This window comes from Eurypyga helias, unplaced genomic scaffold (genome assembly GCF_000690775.1).
Source record: "Eurypyga helias isolate BGI_N326 unplaced genomic scaffold, ASM69077v1 scaffold7139, whole genome shotgun sequence".
In the NCBI taxonomy this organism is placed as follows: domain Eukaryota; kingdom Metazoa; phylum Chordata; class Aves; order Eurypygiformes; family Eurypygidae; genus Eurypyga; species Eurypyga helias.
In genome coordinates, this window is record NW_010273859.1 from 86,114 (window position 1) to 110,631 (window position 24,518).

A 24,518-nucleotide genomic window follows, 5' to 3' on the forward strand; every position below is an offset into this window, starting at 1 on the left:
CCACTCATTCAAATAGTTTCCTAACTTCTAATCAGTTGTTAATCCTCTATAGGACCTTCCCTCCTCTTCTTTGAAAATTTGGAGGTTTTTTTAAGTCTCTTTGGTGAGAGACTTCATCAAAAAGGATTTAGAAATGCAAGTTTTATATCAAACGATCACCTGTATCCACATGCTCATCAGCACCTTCAAATAACCTAATCAGATTTGTGCAGTATGACTTCCTTCTGCAAAAGCTATGCGAGGGGCAACTGCTATGTCGCTTCTTTGTTATGCCCAGTAATTTTTCTCTTCATTATTTTTTCTACCAATTTCAGGAATGGAGAAGTTTAGACTTCCTGCCCCTTGCATCCCCTCAAAACACTTAGCAAGCCCAATGCCAATGTTTGAAGGTTTTCCTCCTAGTACTGAGGCTGTGTTAGGGTCTTACCTTGTATGACACAGTTTAATTGCTGAGCCTTTACCATTTCAGTTTAGATTTCAGTCCAGGTTTCTACAATGTCAGATCCTTGGATTTACTCTTGTTCATTTACTGATTTGTCCTAAACCCTTTCCTTCTAGTTCTTCATCTTGAGACAGTTCCCCTGGCTCTTCTCTGCAAAGAAAACCCCAGTCTGGGGCCCTCCTTACATGCCTACAGAAGATGCATGGATGCGGAGAATTCATTTAGCTTTTGTGCTTCATCCTTATCTTCTTTGAGCACTCTTTTTACATCTCAATCATCTGTCAGCCCTACAGACACTCTGGCAGGCTTCCTGCTTCTGTTGTCTTTGAAAATAATTTTATTACATGTTTTTGTGTCTTCAGCTACTTGTTTCTCAAGATATGCTTTTCAACAGACTCCTTATGGTTTCTTATTTAACTTACCAGATCTCTGTTTTTTTCTGTCTTCCTTATTTGGGTAGAACTTGCACTTTTTGAGGGACACTACCCTCCTTCACTCAGCTGTTAAACCAGCCTGGGCTGAGGCCAGTAAAGGGCAGGTCCTTTTCAACTGACGCTGCCATTGTAAATATGCAGCGTACCAAGTATTTCCAACATTAGAGACTGATAATGGCCCGTGCCCCACTCTGTCCTGTGACAGACGCTATTCTATGCCTTTGTCTCTGTCCCCCATGCCCACTCCTGGCTGTCCTCGTCCGCACACGTGGACCCGTTACTGATGTGGCACACTGTCGCTGCAGGGAGGAGCATGATGCGGGCTGAGCTCTCCTTCTCTTCCTTCCCTTAGATGGTAACGCGCCTCCTGCTCTCTAGCAAAGTGCCAGAGGAGAGAGGAGCTGCTACAAGGTATGGTGCGAGCGTTGCTCTGAGACTTGGGGCAGGGAGCTGTGTGAGAAAGGTACGAAGGAGGAAAGGGGGGTTGGAAGGAGAGTACTGCGCGGTAGGGGAAGAGCATGGGATCCCAGTGCCATCTTGTTCATCAGCTTCCAGAACAGGGCAGTACTTCTGCAGGATGAATCCTTCTGCCTCTGCCAAATCTGACCAGCCAGAAACTGAGGGAGGAGGTGGGCAAACAGAAGTGTGGTTCCCTTATCCCAGTCCTCTACACCAACCCTTCCAGCACAGCCAAGATTCATGATTTTATGCTCTCACAGTGTTGTGCAGTATTGTGCTACTCTCTTTGGGGCTGCTGTTGCACAGGCTTCCCATGGTGCTGCCCAGCTCTGCTTCGTCATGACTGGAAGCAGCACAGAAGGCCCAGGTTCCCCAGGGAGATTAAGCACCATCCCAGTCTGGGGTCTTTCTTACCAACTGCTTTGGTTATAGGGCCCCGAAAGTTTGTTTGTTCTGCAAATCGTGCTCCTAGGAGGCTTAATTTGTCTGTGCATAGAATCTTGCCCCGACCGCTACGCTCTGGATGGCAGGATAGCCAAGACTTAAATGCAACTGTGCTGAGTGTTTTAGTGACTTGTTCTCCCTTAAATATTTTACCCTCTTATCACTGACAGTCAGTGGAGCTGCACCGTTAACTCCGTAGCAAGAGGTTTGTGTTTTTGGAACAAAATATTCCCTTGCCACTTGTATGTGGCTTAGCTGGTGAAAACAAAGCTTTTATCTACCACAGCTCTTCTAGATAGTGGGTCCCTTTCTCCATTGCTCAAAAAACAGATGTTCAGGGTTGAATTCTGTCCCTGGTTGCTCATCAGTCCAATAGGTTGTTCTTGCAGAGCCGAACAAAGACACAGTAGCTCAGGCTGCATATATCTGTGTAAAACTTCACTGGATGGAGCTGCAGGCTGGAGACGCGTGTGCTGCAGGTGTAAAAAGAAAAACTTTTGTTCCTATGGCTCCTTTAAGCAGGCACGTTGTTGCAACTATGCCCTCCTTCTGTGATGCTAATATGTGAGATTGAGCAGGGCTGAGCCTGGGCAGTCCCTGAGTGGTAAACGCTTTGTAGGTGGTGACCTTCCCTGGCATTGTTACTACTGAATTTTGACCCAGCTTGGTGTAGGGGAACAGTGTTAAACTCTTTGGGATGCTGCTGTCAGACAACGTTGCTTGCTGACATGATTTAGGCCTTGGCTCTTTTCATCAACGGAGAGCTGCTGATGTTCTTGCTCAGGGAATGGCATTCTGCCAAACTAAAATATCTTCCTAGTGCTCTCAAAGCCACGCTGCTTTTCACTTCTCCTTTCCTGACTCTTCTGCTGAGCTGGTCCCACAGAATGGCAGTAGCCTTATGCCCCTTGGATCTGCCTCGTTACAATGGGGACCCGCAGAGAAAGTTCACCTCCATGCAGAGAGCTAGCACAAAATGGAGGATATTGGCCAACTCATGCACAGTATTGAAAAATCCTCCTTCAAACATCACGTAGACTTCACGCTAAACTCTATACAAAGGTGATTTTCACACTGAACATTATGCACAGTCTCAAACTGTCCTTGGTTGCTCGAAAGCTTAAAGGACTTGCACGAGGCAGTTAAAAGGCGGAATGTGGCTCTCGATCTGCAAACTGTGGTGCTGTCCTTTGGGATAAAAGGGGCTTGAGAAATGTAAGTGATGAAAATAATGAAAAAATTCCTGTCTCTGTGCTGTGGGGGATGCTGGAAGTCACACACATGCGGAGAGGGAAAGAAAGGGCCCCTGGCAGGGGAATTTTCAAGAGGTCCCAGCTCTGACCCATGCGGAGTGAGTGATTTGGGAGTTACAGATGGAGGGAAGAACGGGACCAGAAAAACAGAACTGGTTTGAAGTTCAGGTGATGTAAAGTGGTAGGCTGGAGGCCCCTAGCAGGGGAATTTTCAAGAGGTCCCAGCACTGACCCATGCGGCGGAGTGAGTGATTTGGGAGTTACAGATGGAGGGAAGAACGGGACCAGAAAAACAGAACTGGTTTGAAGTTCAGGTGATGTAAAGTGGTAGGCTGGAGTTCAAAGGCAGGATTATTGGCTAGTGTTGCTTTAGTAGCTGGTGGGGAAAGAGCTTAAGGCCACAGCATTACTGCATTGCTGATTTATCAACACAGCCAACTCTGTGTATGGTATTTCAGTCACTCCTAAATCCAGCCGCTGGCAATGAAAAGCACATTTAATCCATGTGTTAGATTGTTTGAAGAGGTATCTGTCTCCCAGTCTCTCCCCAAGGTTGGGATTGCTGAAATTGAAAAGGAGGTGAGAGAGGAGATTTTAACTGTTTCACAAACCCTTCTCCTTTTGAGAAGGTCACATCTTCAATCGCATCTTTAACATTTGGGATATTGAAAAACGAAAGGTGCTCTCCCCTCCTGCCCCCTGCAGAGAGAACCCCCAATGTCGCTTCTGTGACTAAGGGGCAAAAATCAAAGACAGGATTTGTACTTAAATAGCTTATCTTTTTTTTTAAGTGTGGGTTTTTCACTCAGGCTGGGATTAATGCTCTGCATTTAGGAGTTCCAGGATTTATCTGCACTGTTGGCCCTGATCTCTCTGCAGCAGCACACTGCTGCAAGACAAAATACTGAAAAACTTCCGTTATTAAGGTAATTCTCCTTCTGTCTTTTCCTTCAGTTCTTTTCCATGGAAGAGTATCACTGCGTAACTAGTTCACATAATGGTTTATATCCCTCCTATTTAATACCCTTACGCTCTGTTAGCACGCAAGGGTCTCGCACGGGCTGTGGGACGTTACAGGCTGAAGCTCCAAGAAGGTCAGTGCAAGGACAGAGCACGTTTCTTGGATCATGCCTAAGTTGCATCTAGAGTCACACGAATGCCTGGAATAAGAGTGGAGCGATCAGACGGCAAACTTAATCTATATTTGCACATGTGCAAAGGGTATCCAGAGTAAGAACTAAAGAACATCAGTAAGCGGATGGAGAGAAAAGGGGGCGAAAAGGTTTGGAATAGCTGGAAAGCTGAAGACTGAGTACAAATCTCATTGATAAAAAATAAGGTGTTACAGTTCAGAATTGACGTGTATTGACCAAAGAGTAAGGCAGTGGGCTGGAATAGCAGGTGTATAGCAGACCACAACTGAGCTCTGTGCTCCAAGCTCCATGGGAGGCCCCAGCACTCAAACAACCCCAGTTGCTGTAGGACGGGCAGGGGTGCCTGTGGACTGATACAGAATTTGCCTTGGTGCCACATAGCTCACAGCGGTCACGTGAATACAAATTCACCTAAAAGCAGCAAAAAAGAGTGCTAACAGAATCCAAGAGGAGGCATGTGAGGATCTTTTTACAGTTTGAAATGCGATGTACAAATCTCAGAAGTAATCTCCAGTGATATTACCGCCTCCCCTGGGGGTCACTTTACCGGGGGCAACTTTAGTCAAGTGCGAAGGAACTCCGCACGTGGGAAATACACAGCTTAGCCAATAAATAACCACTGTAGGCAGTTAACACACACACAGAAGCTAGCTAGGATTTAATGAAATATTAGGCTCAGCATTAGCATTCTTCTCACCTGTGTAAAGGCACCTGAAGAATTTTGCTGGCTAGGCAGGCATCAGTCGCGAGGGAAGAGCTGGCCTCCATGGTTCCCTCTGCCACCAGCTGGGTCAGCACTGATGGCGCTGATAGCTGAGTGACCGCAGTGATTCATGAGTGGTCCTCGGCTAGACCGACTATCCTGACAACCTCTTGGGTCGTGTGTGTTTGGGGTTATTTCCTCTGAGATTTTGTATCTTTGGTGGTTTTCCTCTTGAATCCCTGAGCTACTCTTGGTGCCTTCTCAACAGCCTTACCCCTGTCTATAATTTTTTCCGTGCAGATTTTCTTCCAGCCCATTCTCAGCAGTTTGAGTCAAGTACAGTAGGAGAGCTGGGCCCTGGATCCTTGGTACACTGGTAGTTAAATCCCTGGGTTGTGTGCCAGAGGAGGAAACTTACAGCAGGTGTTGCAGAGAAGGACGGTTACAGTACCCTGTTGATTTTAAAGTGGCATAATTTTGGAGTGTGTTCATTATCAGCACTTTATATTTTGGGGATCTTTTCTTGGTTCTAAGAGGAAACAAGAAAAAGCCCCCTACCTAGGGCTGTTCATACGGTTTCTTTCTAGCGGTTTCTGGTTAGGAATGCTTGGATCAGGCAAGTTGGCACTTCTCAAGCTGTAAAGTCTGGCTGTTTTTATGAGAGATGAAGTTAGATAATGGAACCTTTGGCTTCGGGACCATTGTTCCTGGATGAACCTAGATTAGCAACCATAAAAGTTACTTCTATATTGGAGCTGTCTGATGGTCTTCACAAGCTGGACTGCAAGAGCATCTACCACCAGGGCACTTGTTTAATGTGGCACTGCCTGGTGATTACTTGTCACTGGCAGCCTCAGTGCTGGGCTGCAGGGTCCATGAGCCAGCCATGGGAAATGAGTAACTCTTGATTATAGAAGTGGTCCCGCTGGGGTACATCTGAGTTACATGAGCAGGAAGTGGTGAAGAAGCGAAGCTCATGTTGCTACTTCCCCTGCCACATCTGCTCTGCCGATGAAAAGCAGACTTGGGTTTGCAGGCTGCCTGGTACGTTTTCAGGCTCCTGGGTTATCAGCAGTGAGGTAGTGTAAGTGCATGCCTTAAATTTGTCAGTGCTACAGTTTCACTCTCTGCCTGCTCCAAAAGAGGGACCACAGCCTTTCTGCGAGCAGTTTTTCCTAGCTGTAAATTGTGGTCACCCGTGCTAAGCCATCATAGAGAAAAGTCTCTTTCAACCTTCAGTATTGTGGCCTCTGTCCAAGAAAAAGTTTTATACTTATTGCAGACTGTTCATTTTGTCTGCAATTTGTCTCACTCTTGAGATAAAAAGTAAGTCACTGCAGAGGGCAAATGCATTCTTCTATTGCATGACAGAGTCGCTTGCTTTATTGGGAACTGTGACAGAGTACTTGGTCAGAGGAGGTGGGTTTTACCTGCTACCAGCTTATTTGGGTGGCGTGTGCAAACTTCTCCATGAGATTGCTGCAGAAAATGCAATCTGTTGCAATAAGCATACACAATGGGTTGTCTGAACTACTGACCTGAGATAATTATAGCCTCTTAGCCATGCCATCTCTTCTACCTGCTAACGTCCTTCCATGCCTAGTAACTAATGCCTACCAATGGTTGGCGCGTGCTCATCCATGTACAAATCACAGCATTGCCTATAAGCTTTCTAGGGGCTAGACTCAGCAGTCCCAGCAGCTCACAGATGTTGACAAGCATATACTTCTTCCAGCTTTGCTCTGCCACCAAGACACAGTATGGAAGCCATCGCCAAGTTTGATTTCAGTGCTTCTGGAGAGGATGAGTTGAGCTTCCAGGCGGGGGATATGCTGAAGGTAAGTGCAGCCCCAGGCTTGACTAAACAGCATTTCTGACAGTGCTGCCAGATCTGTCTCTGCTCCCATCTGCCTTAACAAAACAGGTGAAGACAGATGTCTAGAAGCTGGGATATAAATGCAGGACACTCGTCTCCCATAGGGTTCGCTGTAGGTCAGCCACCAGTTCTCAGGTCGCTTGAGTCTGTGTCCACTTCACATGATTTTAGGTTCATCAGCTATGGATTTAGTTGCTGTACAGTCCTCCAGCAACCAGCAGGGTTGTAAGTACCTTTTCTGGGGCACAGGTTCAGTTTTTTGGTAGACAAATTTTGATGGGCCTGTCTGTTTTCATTGACTATATATGTAGTCTAAAGTGACTGCGTTTAGGATGACTATGTCTGGAGGCAGGCAGGATGAGTGTGGTCCAGAGAGATTGCTGTCTTCCTTAGTTCCAGCTTATAAACTGTTTAAAAAATAGTTATCATGCGTTATAGGACTTATATCTAACCTTTCACTGTAAGTAATTACTGTTAGTTGCTGCAGGGGTTTGGGGTGATTACAAATAGAAGAGGAAAAGTCCATAAGAGTCTGTCACACAAATAATGGAAGAGTTTAAGAGGTCCTGGAGTAATAATATTATACATACTCTCACAGGAATTTAGCAGTGGAGGAATGGCAGTAGAGTTGATTGTACAGAATACAGAGCATGTGAGAGTCTCTAAAGTTGATTTGCATTTGTTATGGTAAAACAGTTCTTGCTAACCCTGCCAAAACCCCACAGAAGAAGTCACACACTGCTCCACCCTAATTATTTATCCACCTCTCAGCCCCCAGCGTAGCTGTTCTGTTTCAGTTGAAAATGCTTGAGTATAATGCCTCTCTAAGGCCTTATAACCCCTCCACTGTCCAGGGGGATGTTGTACAACAATAGGACCTAAACCCTTGTTTGGCCCTGGAGCCTTCACTATCTCCCTGTACGGTCCCAGCAGTTCCAGTTAATAACCAGATAGTGGGCCTCAGCCTTGCCTCTTCTATCATCATCATTTTTTGTTTTATTTTCCTTTTAATTCTTGAAGCTTAGACAAAGCTGATGGCATCCAGAACTCATTAAGATCAAATACCAGGTTTTTCCAGAGAGCTATGAGAAAGTTCTGGAGAAATCACTGTCTCTTCAGCGCAGATGAACACTCTCATCCCTAATCCTCCCTTAGCTCAAAAATAGTCCCCATGTCCCTATGGTCCCATGATCTTTACTTGATATCTTCTTCCTCAGGAGACTGTGGTTTCATCAAGTCCCTGGCAGGGGTGGTGGTGTTGGCCAGATCTCTTCTCCTTCTGTTCCTCAATTTTCCTTCCTGTAAAATCGTTATAAGCCAGAACTTCCTTTCAAAGTACGTTGGAAGCTACCGATGAAAAGTGTCAAATAGCACTATGCATTGGCATTATTAGTAACCGTCACGGACGATTCACCACCAGCAAAGTCAGACTGCCTCTTGCATTAACATTCTTGAGGTAAACAAAATAACACCTTAGCTGCCCAAGCCATAGTAACAGTAAATTAGCCTGAGTAACATCTCTCTTCTGGCACACACACACGTACATTCATACCCCACCATGAGCCCCCTCCTGCCGCCTGCATAACCTGCTGGCAGTCTTTTCTGATTTATAAGGGAGATAAGATGAGCACTGTTGATGTAGAGATTAGAAAACAGGAAACATGAGGCCCTCAACCAGCAGTGACAGGAGGAAATCCACCCTCTCACCCCCCCCCACATCCTTCTCTGAGAGGATGACACGCTGAGAGAAACCTCCCAGCCCTGTACCGAGAACCAGCAGGTGGGTCTTTCTGGAAACCTTGCTGCCAACAAAGTGGGGCCTGAGTGTAAGCAGGGAGTAGCTATCATCCTCTTTAATTGGCCACAGCAGCAAAAATGATCCTTAATCCATCACCCGGGGATGGGGGAAGCCGTGACTGTACAAGCAGGGAACGCCACAGCTTTCTGTTCCCCAACCTTTCTGTACCCAAATGCATTAAAAAGGCCTACGTGGCAGGCAAGACAATGGAACATCAGCCCTGGGGACAGTAACATCTTGTTGCCAACACCAAGAAGTTAGGACGTGCATTAGGCTCCCAAAAACATGGGATTGGCTTGCAAAACAAGTATTGTTATTGTTAACAATAGATTTTTAAATTAAGTCTTTTCCGCTTGCTTTCTCCTTTTAAGACTGTCATGGCTCATGCTTCCAGGCTCCTCTCCAAAACCAGAGAAAACAGAAACATGTTTTATTTCATAAAGCGGAATCCTGTCCCAGGAGTTGGAATGTCAAACAAAACGCCCAAGACCACAACACTTGCAGTAAAATCACAACGTGGTCGTATCCCTGTCCTCTCTCCTCTAGCTTAGGGCTATATCGTGAGCCATCAGCCAGGGAGCAGTGAGTTTGGGCAGTCCCTAGGGACCGTGACAGTCAACACTGATGTCAGCACACTTGAAGCCACCCCAGCGTGCACTGTGGACTGGCTTCCTGCCGTCCTACCATCTCTTCAGTGTAACAGTAGCTTTAAAATACTTTTTGCCTCCTTCTTTTCTCTACCTTGGCAAAGCTCAGGGCAGTTGAAGACAACCCACTAAATCACCTCTGGTGAAATGACGCGTGGGAGCGCACGGTGACATCTGTGCAGTCATAACGCACACACGCAGAGGTAGGGCTGTGCGTCCCTCCGTACCCACACATCAGGAGTTTTCACAGGGGGTTTTTTTCCTCCGTTGTGAAACCGAGATGCTCCAGTACCAACTACTAAAAGCAGCACAGAGAACTCCCTAAACCCCTGTCAAGTCCTTTGGAGATGAGTTTTTTCATTTCACAGACATCAGAGACATGCAGATGGTGTCCCCAGCCAGCCAGGCATTCAGACGAAGGGATGAAGTTAACAAGCAATCCCTCCAATTCTACTCAGCCTCCTTTATTGCTTCTTTTGCTCTGAAGTGGCCACTGGCCACTAACCTTGCTGCATGGTGGGTGGGAAGTAGAGCATATGTGGAGTTCTATTATTACAAGAAATTCCAGGTTTCTGCCAGAATCTTTGTTACTTTTGCCTTTCTCAGGAGACACATTTATTCCACCTGTCTTCCCATTGCAGGTTTTGAGCTCCCAGGAAGAGTGGTACAAGGCTGAGCTCCGAAGTCAAGAGGGCTATGTCCCCAAGAACTTCATTGAGTTCCATGTTCCCCCGTAAGTGTCATGGACACTGTGTGCACCACCACCGCACGCTTCCACGGAGCGCTGCCGAGAGCACGCGCAAAGGAAGGCGGCACGGAGGAGGCGGCGGTTGTAGCGTACCACGCTTCCAGGCTGGCAGGGATTGCCATCGCGCTGTACGCAGTTCTGCCAGCGCATCTCGTTTCTGCCCTCGAGCATCCTCTGTTCTTTCAGCGCTGAACGGTTCTCGATGCTCTGTCACTCCCAAGTGACTCCGTTGTTACTGTCGCTCAGAGGGATGTCGCTGGGATGTGGCAGGAACTGCATTCAGATCTCCTCGGAAAGAAGGAGAATAGTCATGAGGTGAAGTCTTGGCAACGGAGACAGAGGCTGAGCACAAAAGGAAGAGCAAGAAATCTCTCTGAAAAATGAATTATAAAAATGTAAATCCTCCCCCCCCGACTCTTAACGACATTAACTCCCTTTTGCCCACCCTGCCACCCGCATTCCCTCCCCCGGCAAAGGGTGTGCGAGTCTCTCTCGGTAACACTAGAGGTCAGTGCGATGCTACGCGAAATGTGACAGCTGGTGTCACGCGTGGATTGACGGAGATGACAGACCACACATGCTGCCCTGCTCCCCCCACCCCTTCCCAAAGACAGCTCTGCCAGGGGACGGGCATACCCCCATTTCTCTCTTCCCACCGAGCGGGTGTCACTGCGTTTCCAGAAAGGACTGGTCGGTGTTTAAGCCATGTTAAATGTGCTGTCCTGCCCTGTGCCATAAATATGACAACGGGTGGCATTTTTACACCCTTCCCGTTGGCAGAAACGCTCCCTGAAGCCCCTCCAATTGTTCTCTTTTGGTAAGTGCTGCAGCATTTCAGAGCACGCAGCAAGCCTGGTGCTGCTAGCGGGAGCACACCGATGCCCCGAGCACGCAAAACGGGGGTGTACAGGGATTTTGAGGGCACAAGTAAGCGCCACTGTCCCCTGTGGAAGTGGCACTTACTGGCCATAAGCCAACCTGCTTGGCTGAGCTGAAGGACATAGTTTGCTCTGCAAACATGGGCTGGTACTTACGGGCCTCAGGGGGACGAGAACTCCCAGTCAGTTGTTCTCATTTGCTCTTTCAGGGGGCTGTGGCACTATGCGGGGACACTAGCGGCTTCTTTTTTTCACACATATTTTTCTCACGGTGCTTTCACTGTGCAGGAGCTGTGAGGAAATATTGCCACTTTGACGCTTCCCTAAGAGTAGCAGGTTGGCAGGCTGAAGCAGTTCAGGCCAGCTGCAGGGATAAGAGCTGTCTCCTATTTCTGATGGGCCGTTTTCCCCAACTTTGTCTTGTGCAGTAATCATCGAGAGCGGTTATCAGTGCTGATTCAAGTCTGATTTGCCTTTGCTAATGACACATAGGCAAACTGTGATGATAGTAAGGAGAAGTATAACGAAACTCAAACGTGGAAATGAGCATATGAAACCACCAGACCTTAATTTTAATGCAATACAGGCAATTACGCATTACGTAAAGGCAGAAGACTGCAGACCGTAGATCTTATTAGCTGTGAGTGGACATACATGAGTGTACAGGATGAATTTTTTTCTCCACTGAAAAATTCCTATTGAGACTGTATTATTTTACTATTTATGGTGACTTTCTCATTATTTGTCCAGTGCCATATACTATCGTTTGTTATGCCTGGCTAAATATGCAGAAGTATGCTTATGAATTCTGTGTTTCTGTGATTTCGTGGTATTATAACTCTTGCAGGAGCCAATTTATTAGTACTAAAACTTTCATGGCTTGCTTCTGCTAAAAATTTATGTGTGTCCCTTGCAATATATCCATCACAGTCCAGTAATTTTCCATCAGTTTACCAAAAGCAATTTGATGTATATGTCAGAGAATAACACGTGTATGTATATATACATGCGCATTTGTAATTTAAAATTTCTTTGACTAACACCTTACTGTACTGTGCCTGTAATTACAGTTTCAGCAGTGTTGCTTCTTAGCAGGCCAAAGTTTACATTGTTCTCTTTGCATCTACGTGCTTTTACTGCTCAAAGAAAATGGTCTGCACCCATCCAAACCCTGTACCTTGGCATGTATATGGCCACTGGGAGTAGTCATGTGGGCTCCTCTGATCCTTTTGTGTTGTCTTTCCTCCACCCTGCTTATTCACCTTCTCCCTACCCTCATTTTTTTGTTCTTTACCTTAATTCACCTTCCTTATTCATGTTTCCATGATTTTGTCCCACTTGACAGCTGGTTTGATGAAAGGATATCCCGCCATGAAGCAGAGAACATCCTCATGAGCAAAGGAGTTGGCTCCTTCATCGTCCGAGCCAGTCAGAACTCTCATGGTGACTTCTCCATCTCTGTCAGGTATCTGCTCTCACAGCATTTTCCTGCTTCTTTTCCCGTTTAATGGTGTCCCTAGCCTCCTCTTGACAGGATTCCGAATGTGACCTAGGCTCTTGGGAAGTTTGTGGGCTGCCAGTCGCTGGCAGTGCTTCTGTGTTGTGAATGAGAACAAATTAGGCATCTGATTCCCAAATGTTTCTGCCTCTTTTCAAGTGACACAGTGAATTCCCTATTCCAAAGCTGCATCCCTTGGTGACCTGCTTCTCTGAAAGAGCTGCAGCAAAGCAGAGTGGAACATAAGACATCTCCCACAGTGAAAGACATGTGTCTTCTGTTTGTTTTATTTCCCTGACAGCTCTGGTTACTGAATCCAAGAATTCTACTATTAGCTACTAAGAGATAACTATTACATTGTTAACTTATTTCCCACAGGTCACTAAACAGCCATTGGACAGAAATGGCTTTCAGTTTCTTATTGGGCAACTTACTGTGGCCCAGCCCTTCTCAAGGCATTTGCTTTAAAGCAGAGCTCTTAAATGATTGTTGGCTTCCCAATTTTCAGTCAATTGATAACCAGTTTTAAATTAGAGTAGTGGTTAGCAATGTATTTTCCAAGCCATGTGCACTTTCTGATTCAGGGAGTTAAAAAATACCTGGGAGGAATTCAGTAAAACATCCTGGCTGCATCTACACCAGTAAACACTGACACACTGAGTAGTCTGCAGCCTTCCAGTACCTGAAGGGGCTACAAGGAAGCTGAGGGGGGACTTCTTACAAGGGCCTGTAGTGACAGGACAAGGGGTAACGGGTTTAAATTGGAAGTGGGGAGATTTAGATTGGATATCAGGGAGAAGTTCTTCCCGGAGAGGGTGGGGAGGCACTGGAACAGGTTGCCCAGAGAACCTGTGGATGCCCCATCCCTGGAAGTGTCCAAGGCCAGGCTGGATGTGGCTTTAAGCAACCTGGTCTGGTGGAAGGTGTCCCTGCCCATGGCAGGGGGGTTGGAACTGGGTGGTCTTTAAGGTCCCTTCCAACCCAAACCATTCCATGATTCTATGACTCTTTCTCTGGCCCTGAGGTCAAGCAACGTGGCAGAGCTCATATCCATATGGCTAAACCCTCTTCACCCCACAGAACAGGACTGCTGTTTTCAGGCAGCTTGCTGCAAAGAGTTCTTGGTCCACTCTGTCCCCCTAACCATGGCCCGGCATTATCTAGGGGAGGGCTTTTTGGTTTGGACCCCAGCCATGCTAACACTTTAACAGCCTGTGCGTCTGTAGCACTCCAGCACAGCACTCAGACCCTCCTTGGTCCCTGGTTAGTGTTTTGGGCAGATGTAGCTTCTGAGATGAGTGTTTTGAGTTCCTGGAGTTGCACAGAGCAAGGAGGTGGGTACCAAAACCAGGTCATATCTGGTGCAAAGAGGAATTGTCCCAGTCGGGTAGGAGGAGGGGAGTTGCAGGGGGGGAAACAGAGGCAGAAGGTTGAGACTATTAATTTGGCTTGTGAAGCAACTAATAATTCCTGGGTTGGGTTTTTTTTTTTCCTTTTTGGGTAGGGAGAATGACCAGTAGTAATGACGTTATGCTGAGTTTTACAATTGTGTAATATCTAATGTATTGCTTCGTGTGACTATGTCTGCATGTAGTGCCGATGCCCATGGTGTGAAAAGGTGTAATAGACCTCTGGTACTCAATGCAGACTGGATGTTGACAGCAACCTGCAGAGGCTAGTGAGTAGAATACAACTGCACCTTTGCCTCCCATACAAAGTATGGAATAAATTTATTAGCTCTTTGCAGCCCTGAAAGCTCCTCTTATTTCAAAGGAGAGGCTTAAAAACCCAATGCTTTGTTCTGGTAGTGCTCTGTGACTGGGCAGCCCTGCAGCTCTCCATGTCTGTAAATGATGAGTTTTGAAATACGGAGCCACATCTAGGTCCAGTACGCCCAAGGACTGCCACTGCTTTACTTTCCAGAAGTCTAGGTGTGGCCAAGCAAGAAGTTTGGTACCCTTCTGGAAATGACTTTTTCAAAAAGGACACAAGTGCAAGCTGGTTGGTGATGTCTTGTTTTTCCAATTGGATCCAGGCATGAAGATGATGTGCAACACTTCAAAGTGATGAGGGATTCAAAGGGTAACTATTACTTGTGGACAGAGAAATTCCACTCGTTAAACAAGCTGGTGGACTACTACAAGACAACTTCCATCTCCAGGCAGAAGCAGATCTTCCTGAGGGAAAACAGCCGAGAAGAGAGGGTAAACACAACCTATCCTTAGGAGTTTCTCCATGAGAAAGCTTTCTGTGGAAGGAATTCAGCTGATGAGAACGTCTTGGGGTTGGGGGAAGAGTCTGTCCTTGGGAACCCAATCACATCACTATGCTGGTGGGCCCTGCAACATAGATTTTTGGTGGATTCAGTGGTATGTACAGTTACATAATTGAGCAGAATTTTCTGATTCTGTTTTGGATAGCAATAGGCAGCGCTGCAAATCTGCACAGACAAGCTTTGCTACAGCTCTGCTAAGGCCCAAGAGCTGAAAATCTAAGATGCTTTTACACAAGAGAAGCAGGACTTAACCTTATTGAAATGCCTCGCTTTCATAAGGGCAGGTGCACAGCTGACTGGTAGGTTGTGTCTGAGAAGAACTTGAGTCGGGTTTCCTAGTGTCCTTGAACGCACCCAGAGTGCAGCTGTTATTACAGCAGAAAGTTTGTCTGCTCAGAAGAATCAGCCATCTGCCGTTACCAAGTGAACACAGTGAGGAGTGCGGAGGAACCGAGGGCAGAACCTGGAGCAGTGGCTGGTAGGAACTGAAAAGTACTGCTGAGAAGAACATGGCAGATATGGGAACAAGCTGTGCATTCAGGGAAGATGCAGTAGATGTTTGAGAAGGCAGGGAAATCCCAGTCCAATGAAGGCCTGGGTTTTGTGCCAGGGGAACAAGCAAATGGCATAGCAGAGACTGCTATGGATCGCACACACAGTATTGGGAGCGAGCATGCCTGGTCACTGCGCTAACCAAAGTCCTGCTTTACAGGGAAATGGATTTTGGTATTAAATTACCAGGATGTGCAGATAGAGGTAAGGCAGAAAGTACGTGACTCGTTCTCTGCAGCAGTTTAGTTTTATAGGCTGCATGTGGGGCGTTCTTACCAGCTCCAAAAGAGAGATGATCCATTTCTCAGTCTGCAGAAGGGGCTTGTGTTATCTCCTTCTAGACCACTTATGCAGAGGTTTAAAAATGCATTAGTAAGGTATAAAATAGAGGCTATGGGACCAATGAGAGAGAGATCACAGCAAAGAATGGTCTGGGGAAGGAGAAAGAAAGACCGTATGCACATTTATCAGTAAAACAACCTGTTTGGGCTGTGAGCAGGAAGGCAAAGAGAACAGCATTTGCTCCAAGATGCAGACAGGCAAATGAAAGAACAGGAGTCAAGTTTGCTTTGGCAAACACTGTACATTTGTTATGGTGATGGGCTCAGCAGGGTGTGTTTAGTACTCCTCACAGTGGGGTTTCTGTTCACAATTCAAATATCTAGATGCTACAGCCATATGATAAAATGATAGTAATATACAGACTTCAGTGCAGAAACAAATGACATATAAGGGCAGTATTTCCAAAAAGAGCTTGCCTTCTGTGCCAGACCTGACATCAGCAGTCACCTTTTCACCTCCCCTTACGACTTTTCAGATAGGGAATAGCTATGGCAAAGATCTAAAATATGGGATTCTTAATTTGCCCTTCTGTTCGGTGGGGCAGGATCTTTCCTTTGGAAAAGCCTCCAAGGTAGAGAGTAGTGGTGGTGATCAATGTTCAGCAATTGCTAAGCTTCAGTCAAAGGTATTGTGGGAGCAAAACCTGACCTCACTTTCATGATCCTTCTTCCATCAGGAGAGGTGTGGTGGGAGCCTGGAACGTATGGGCCGGGAAGGATTCTACCTGGGTGGAGCAGCTGGAGAAGATCATTCTTCTATATCCAGGAGATATGTAGATCCTATCCCCATACTCCCGCAGCAACAGGTACTACCAGGAATGAGGGGCTGGGATGTCAAGCCCGGGCACACGAAACATTGTCCTTAATTGCTTGGTAGCGAGCAAACAGTCACTTTGTCAAGTATCTGCCACCCTGAACCTGCTTTAGGGAGCCCAGCCAGTTAGGTCTTTGTATGGGAGCAGCAGCGATGATGGTGTCGGCCTGGGGAGCTCTTTTGATGTGTAATAAATACGTGGGCTTTTATTTAGTTCTGTGACCCGTGACTGAGTGACAAACCGCAAAACATAGAACTCAGCAGCCAGTGACCCTTTCATGGGGAACCCGGGAGTACTCCTAGGGAGGTTTTGGACCTCCATCCCAAAAACTGGAAACCAAGGGATGGTGTCATGTCCTTGTTTTGCTTAGGAAAGGAGTTAAGGTATCATCCAGTGAGAGTGCAGGACAACGCTCCCAAATCTTGTACGCACACACACAGACGGTTTGAGGAACTCCTCTCTAGTCTATAGGACAACTGAAACCTTGCTGCCTATTCTGAGTTACGCTACTGGCATTCAGCACCACAACACACACCGCAGGGATGAGAAATTACTATGGTAACCCTAGGATAGTTTGGTTTCCTTCAGAACATTCCTCCTCCTCCCTATTCTGTGCCCTCTCTGCACTCTCTCATCATGCTGTATCCGTGATGCGTGAGGTTTTCTTTACTCCTTTGCTTGAACAGGAATGGAGAGTACAACAGCAGTACCTGGTGGCATCTCCAGAGTTCTTCCTGATTAATTCTGAGGGAAATAGTTTTTCTGGGGTTGGCTCATGTCTCTAGCTAGAGACAATGTAGCGTCATCCAAGGACAGGACTTGTCCTGAACCCAGAACCGCATCCCCTGAAGCAGGAGAGCTCCCACTTAGCAAGGCGAGGGGCAGTCATGAAGTGGCTGTTCTCTCATCAGACAGGCAGTGTTCTCTGTCAGGGGACTGCTGATGGAATAATACAGCTTCTGACAGAGCTGAGAGCCTGCACCCTTTGGAGCACAGTTTGTGCATGAATCACATTTGATACAGACCAGATACACTCCTGGGAGTGAGGAGTCCATGTAGTAAGTTCTTGCAGCTTGAGTTGAGTTGCAGGTTGAGTTCACTCACTTTCTCTCAGGGACAGGTGAGGCGCAAATTGTGCTCCAGCCTCAGCAACCTTTTAGGCTGACAAAGGTGCAAGTGAGACCAGGGGAGTTTTTGGAAGAGTAGGTGCAAGAAAGGAAGCAACGAGAGGGAGAGGATGAAAGCTGTTTACAAGCAACAGTAAGCACAAGCTGTTGTTCTTCCTTCCCCCTGTTGACACAGTGGATCAGACCCTGTAACGCTGAAGCACTGCAGCAACCTGAGCTAACATGGGAACAGATTCTGTCACACCGTTACAAAAAACAGCTTAGTGCCTGCACTAAGGGCCTGGAGGGATGAAGACACTCAGCACCTCTCAGCTGTGCAGACACAGGAGAACTTGATCCCTGGACCATGCCTACTTCCTTCTCTCCATCTGGGCTGATTTGTGTTGATATGACTGCTGATGTGCCATCATATGGCTTCTTTGTTTTGAACCCGATTTCCTCTCTTTCTCCTTTGGCTGTTGGGTTTGCCAGCTTGCTCCCTGAGCAGCCCAAGAAAAAGTAAGGTAGTGAGTTCTCAGATCAGGTCAGCTGCCTTGGCATCGCTGCGGTTCCACCAGCAGCTGGGACAGAGGAGCAAGGAGTGGGCAGGACTGGTGCATAGTAACTCCAGATGGGCAGAAGTCCCCTTGGCATGCACGGCTTTTCACCTGTGAGTTAGAACAGCCTTAGGTTTTCTCCAAAAGTCCCGGAGGCCAAAAAAGACCCTCTCTGACCACTTTTCCCAGCAGCTGTGGAACACAGCTGAGGACAGTCAACTTTCAACTTCTACAAAAAAAAAAACCCAAAATAGAACCGTCTGAGGTGGCCTTTTCCATGAGGGGCACTGCTTGCAGGACTGCAGCACCGGGACTGTACTGGGAGCAGACATCGAAGATGATTTACTTGAGGGTTGGACCCTAACTCCCTGGCCACCAATGGCCCCTAAGGCCCCTCATTTATACACCTCAGCATACACATGTTTTTTCTCTTGCTGTTTCCTTTCCAGGATAGATATGGTGGGAGTCTGGACAGGAAAGATGGGCTGCATGGACTAAGGGATCTTCATAGCCAGGGAAGTGCAGCAGCTATGCAACGGAGACACACAGACCCGCTGCACCAGCAGACACCGGTAGGTGATGTACCTGGAAGGCCCCATCTGCCCAACTAAATGGGTCCCTGAGCAATGGGCCTGCGGTCTGGGGAAAGTCACCTGCACAGAGGCTGGATGAGGATTAGTGTATTAAGCCTGTGGGGACTTACGTTTCTGAGTCTCAAGACACTATCCCAGCCACTGGTTTCTGCTTCTGGGGCACTCTGAGGGTAGGAATACCGTGGTTTATGAGTGTAGTTCTAGGACTGCCCTCAAGGCTAGTCTTAGTTAACATGCAGATTTAGTAGAAGAGGGAACTTGGCATGAGCTCAATAAAATAGGCATCTGGGACATTGTGAATGAGCCCAAGCTCACCCCACATTTGCATCAAGCATGGATCCAGTCCAGCAGAAGACATTTCTGAAAACCTAATGAAAGGGCTTCACGTCCACTGATGCAAGGGACTATCAAGTACTTGTACCACCACAGCCAGGCCCCCCTAAGCACAGTAGCTAGACGTACAGCACTCTTTTAAAGTCCTTTGGAGACTTGCCTCATGATACTGAGCTCCTTCTGTGTTGCAACACACTTATTGTCACACTCTTTATTCCACTACGTTTTGCTTCAGTCATTTTGCAAATTCCCACTATGTGAATGCCTGCATAGAGCATGGTGTCCTTCTCTGCCTCAGCCCGTGATTCCACTGCCAACGCCAAAGTATCTCTCCATCAGCTCCTAGGAATGTGACCTAGGGCATGCGTCTCTTCTTTGAGGAAATGTACGGCTTAGCCCAGATCAACCAGGGAACCTAGATCCAGGGAGGGAAGGGAAGGACAGCAGATCTTTCTCAGGTGTGAGAGAAAGAGGACAGATTGGATTAGGAAATTTGGAACAAACTGGGAAACAGGGACATGTCATCTTTTGGCAAAAGCCCCAAATCTTTATTATAATCCAGCTCAAAATACAGTGGCTTTTGTCCTTCAGAGGCTGTGGCAATCAATAACAACATGCCCTTGCCTGCCACACCCCATCAGTGATCTAGAAGCCACAAATGCAATTATGGGAAGGTCTGTATGTCCAGCCAAATAACTAGGAGCCATATCTAAGCAGGGCTCTGACTGGAAGATTTAGCAAAAGTTAGTCTGTCTTCAAGCAGATTTCTCCATCTGTGCCCAAATAACATACCTCCCAAATTGTCTATGCCCTCTGGTATGGGTGCCAACAATTTACTAGAAAAGAAGCCCATATTATGTCCTGTAAAATCTGATTTCTGGTCAAAACGGGAGGTTGATTGCAAAGTCTTTTATGAGGAAGTTTTCATAAGGAAAAAAAATCTGACCATAGTGCTCATTAAAGTGCAAACCCAAGATAAACTGATATACCCAAACCAGTTCCTAAATACTTTTGATCTTAGGGGACTGCCCTCGGGGAGACTCTAAAGAAGGTTTAAGACCTTCCCCTATGCCCCAGAAGTACATGCAAGAGCAAGTATTGTTGTTTACAATGTTCAAATGCTCACCTGTGTGTTGGATCTCTTGATCATAGAATCACAGGATGGTTTGGGTTGGAAGGGACCTTAAAGACCATCCAGTTCCAACCCCCCTGCCATGGGCAGGGACACCTTCCACTAGACCAGGTTGCTCAAAGCCACATCCAGCCTGGCCTTGAACACTTCCAGGGATGGGTCATCCACAGCTTCTCTGGGCAACCTGTTCCAGTGCCTCACCACCCTCTCCACTTCTTCCTGATATCCAATCGAAACCTCCCCACTTTCAATTTAAACCCGTTACCTCTTGTCCTGTCACTACAGGCCCTTGTAAAAAGTCCCCCCAACTTCCTTGTAGCTTCCTTGATGTGTCCCTCATAGTCCTCTGCTGGCCAAGGACACATTTCCCCATCCGTACCAGCAGCAGGTCACCTCCCTAGAGCCATTCACTTGTAGAGTACAGCCCAGCAGGACTCGGGCAGGAGCCCTTCTCAAGTCTCTCATTACTGGCTTCAAACGTGGCTCCCCACGGCTGATCTCACAGGGTGGAGGAGCCGGAGCCATGTGAACACTGTTTTCTAAGGACCTGCTCTCAGCCTGACTTTTCACCTTATGGTGCACCATCCGTTGGGTGTCCCAGTAAACTGGTCCCTCCTTCCTGGCATCTTGGCCACTTCCTGGTTTAATTGCAAGATGGTCTCAATTCCAGCATTGCTTGTCCTCTCTTGGTGAACATATGTCCTGGGGCACACGAGGGGTGGCAGGAAGGTGTTAAGAGTTCTGGCTCACTGCCTGTCTCTGTCTCCTTTCCAGCGAACGCTATGGGTCCGTGCCTTGTACGACTTTGATGCTGTGGAACATGACGAGCTGGGCTTCCGCAGCGGAGACATCTTAGAGGTCCTGGACAGCTCCAACCCATCATGGTGGAAAGGACGTCTGCGTGGGGAACTGGGTCTCTTCCCTGCCAACTATGTCACACCAGTGCCCCTGTGAGGGCGCAGTATGCCCCAGAGGGGCCATATTGGAGCTGCTCTTCTGACATGACAGGGACAGAGAGGGAGTGCATCTTCCCTTGCCCTGGACATATGGTGGTTTTGTTTTAATTTATTGGCAACTGAGCTTTTGAAATGTTGGTATGAAAGGGAACCCTCATAAGAGGATAGGATTTTTTTTTTCCTTATTTTTCACATCCATGAAGGGGAGGGAGCAATAATCCTGGACTGTTCATTGAGACCTTGCTGGATCCTCCCTGCCATGTGACTTCTTTGGCTAAGTACTGATAACTTCCTGCAATTAGGTTTGTTCTGTGGAAATGCACATGTCAGACAAGTCAGGCTTTGGTATTCAGGTAGCTCTACCCCTTCCTTTTGGATCTGGCAGCACTCGTAGCCTCTTCAGGCTCCATTTCACCTGTCTTTCCCAGGCAGGAGGAACACCAAGGTGAATTAAATGATCATCGGTAGTCACGTGGGAAGCAAAGTGAGGGGGCCTTAGGCTGAGGTGCAAGGCAACCTTGCCTCTTCTAAATAGCTTCTGGCTTACCCCTCTAGTACTTTCTGTGAGTGGACTGTACGGATATACCAGATGCCAGGAAACGATCCTGTAAGCTTTTGTACAAACAAACCGGTGGTGAAGTTACGGGAAGGTGAGAAGCTACTTTCTTTGCTGCTTCTGACAGTCCTGCTCTTCTTCCCACACCCTGTAATGACAGCTTGTCCCATTTTCAAGCTGTCCTCTGAGGGACCTACGCTTCCGTTAGACATCCTGGTTAGAGCAGGTCAGGCCTTGAGTTAAACTATATCTACTGGATTGGGTAATGATGATTGTTCCTCACAGTTCCTTTTGTAAAACTGAATTGGGGAGGGGTTTGAGAGAAGAGGATTTTCTGGTTTGGTGGAAGAAGTTCTTTCCCAGAGCACGTGGGTCGTTGAGGATCACTGTGTACCCAATTCTGACTTGCTAGTGGAATGCCTTATCCAGCAGGCTAAGCTGTTACTTTCCAGTATGCAGAAAATAAAGTTGTGGCCGTCAAATAGTCTGTTCTCTGTTCCCATTCTTTTGGATGAAATAAGGTAAATGAATAGGTTTTCAGATCATTGCCGAGTGAATGCCCAGATGTGATACAAATATACTGCAAATGCACATTAAAAATGGTCCTGTGAAGGAGACAGTGCTGCATAGCCACTGCTCAGGCAAGTTGATATTAAACAAGCTGCCTGAATTTTTCACAACATCTGGGACATCAGCAGTCAGCAAGGAAGTGATAATTTATCATTCTTGGGAAAGAAAGGAAAGGCAAGTGAAAAACTCTAAAAAACAAATCTGGCCCAGCAAGAAAAATGTTGCTATCTTTTGTTCGTCCCAGTGGGAGAAAAACAATCCAGGAAATAAGTTCTTGGTAAAGACAAATTCAGTGTAGCTGGCCTAAATAAAGCTGCCAGCTAGACAGGGTTAGCAGAAAGAACTCATTGTCAAACTTCTGAGAACTCCACCAAAAGCAGATTATTAATGGGTGCCGTAAAATGAGAACAATGAACAAGGCATGTAAACTTCAAGTAGAACAGAAAACTTTGAAAGGCACATGAAGAGCTTAACTCCAATGGCTATCAGGGTGGCTCAGGCAATGGAGAGGTACCATATGACCCCTGGGCTGAACTTGGCCCACTATTTTTGCCATTTTGGCCCTCTGTTCTGGGCCTTTAGCCTCTCCTTTTCAAGTGAAGTCCTTGAGGCTTCTTTTGGAACAAGCCACCTTATTATTGGGTTGGTGTGAGGGTGTAACCTCAGGGACGCCACAGCTTGAAGAGTGTTTTTGTTGCAATTTGCTCTTTTTTTAACCTTTTTTTTTTTGGCCAAGGTAATACCAAATTTGGAAGAGAGAGGGTTAATATTCAGTGAGAGAGAGGATTAAGACCAGGGGAAGATGGAAGCAAAGACCAGAAAAGGCACAGAAGGGATATGAATGATGAATCATTTATATTCAGGTCTGGCTGAAACAGAAGAAATGGTACGTTCACCCTTATTCCCACCATGTCAAATCATCTTTCAATTAATTCCTTTTTTTGATTAGTTACTTTTAAAATTAGAAGCAATGTCTCCTTTTCCTTTCCTCAGGACTCTAAAGACCCTCTTGGTAGTGAAGACGTAGTCGCACAAAATTAATTGGAGATAATGCACTTAACAGTTTGATAGCTCTTCACACATTTGAAACCCCTTTACAGAGATTAATTAATTAAGCAAGTCTAAGTAGTACATTGTAAGTACCCCCATGTTAGTTCACGATTCGTTTGAGGAAGAGGTAAATTTTCACGTGATTTTTTTTAATTGATGTTTAAGGAATTAATACTTGAGGTGATTAGCGTTAAAGGACTGCACACTAATTACGGACAACATACCAGAACCACACTAAAATCATGATTTCCCATTACGAGCAGCACCTAATGACACCAAAGTTACCAGGAGGCAAAGGTACCGTGGCGCCTGCGGTAACTACGCCAGTGCCGTGTCCTGCACTGCCCTGGGCAGCCGGCCAGGCTTTGGCCTGCGCGACCCAGGCTCGCTTGCCTCTGCTCTCGTCCTTGCCTGCTCCCCAGCGCAGAGGCAGTGCTACCTGCGTGCCCTGTACACGCCGGCAGGCACAGGCTTCAGCCTGCTGTTTTGTACCCTCCCACAGCAGAAGCTGTTTTCCTTCCGGCAAAAAAAACAGCACAAAGAACCAAGGCCCTTCCCGAGTCAATGGAGTCTCCGGACACAAGAAGTGTGGTTAAAGGGGGACGTTCTGCAGGAGTAGAAGGTGCTGTTTGCAGGAGTAGAAGGTGCTGTAGCCACAGGATGGAGGTGTTTTCCATGCCCTTTTCTGCTGTAGTCTGCCCATGAAACGACATCTCCCATGGATCAGGTCACTTAGTAAGGAAAGAGAGAGACACTCCTCTCCTCCACCCATCTATCCTGCCAACCTTCCTGCTCCTTATTCCAACAGGTTTTAATTGTAACACGGTCCTTATAGATACGGTAGTGCTTCATACACATCTTTGCTGTGATTCTCAGATTCTGTTGCCCATGCAAGAGGCACAACTTAGCCACGTAGGACAGGAGCCTTAAGATGACAGTATGGTGCACTGGGTTGACCTGACATTTGCCCGTGTTTTGTAAAGCACTAACCCTCCAGAACACACCCTGAGAACCCCACTGTGAAACCAAACTGGGAAGGAACAGAGAGGAACCCAGAAAAGTATTATGTTTGGTATTTTTCCTAAGAAAGGCAGTTCATGAGAAAAGAGATTGTAAACAGAGATAAAAGTAGGAAAAATATGCAGAAAGGAAAACATCGTTGTAGCAAATGAAACCGAGGAAGATGGACTTGCACATGGAAAAACAAGTTTGATGAGCACAGTTGAGCTGTGCTTTCTCCTGGCTGGATGAACTTTTTGCCTACATTCTGCTGCACAGATTCACAGAGTTGAAGGGGTTGGAAGGGGCCTCTAGAGATCATAGAGAACATGAGCCGGCAGTGTGCGCT

At 46.8% G+C, this 24,518-nt stretch overlaps 1 protein-coding gene across 1 annotated transcript; it reads left to right on the forward strand.

The window, feature by feature from the left end:
* Positions 1-6,649: 6,649 nt before the first annotated feature.
* On the forward strand, positions 6,650-23,789 carry GRAP2 (GRB2-related adaptor protein 2). Its single transcript, XM_010159625.1, has 9 exons — positions 6,650-6,727; positions 9,852-9,943; positions 12,182-12,301; positions 14,370-14,538; positions 16,180-16,308; positions 18,430-18,552; positions 20,813-20,988; positions 21,550-21,644; positions 23,434-23,789. The coding sequence occupies exons 1-9, from the start codon at positions 6,650-6,652 to the stop codon at positions 23,787-23,789; spliced, it is 1,338 nt and encodes a 445-aa protein (XP_010157927.1).
* Positions 23,790-24,518: the final 729 nt, after the last annotated feature.

Excerpts from the sequence above, each read along its gene's own strand:
- GRAP2 (XM_010159625.1), top strand. The coding sequence starts at position 6,650 with ATGGAAGCCATCGCCAAGTTTGATTTCAGTGCTTCTGGAGAGGATGAG. Across the intron at positions 6,728-9,851 it reads AGGCGGGGGATATGCTGAAG|GTTTTGAGCTCCCAGGAAGA; the intron begins GTAAGTGCAGCC and ends TTCCCATTGCAG. Across the intron at positions 18,553-20,812 it reads CGCTGCACCAGCAGACACCG|CGAACGCTATGGGTCCGTGC; the intron begins GTAGGTGATGTA and ends TCTCCTTTCCAG.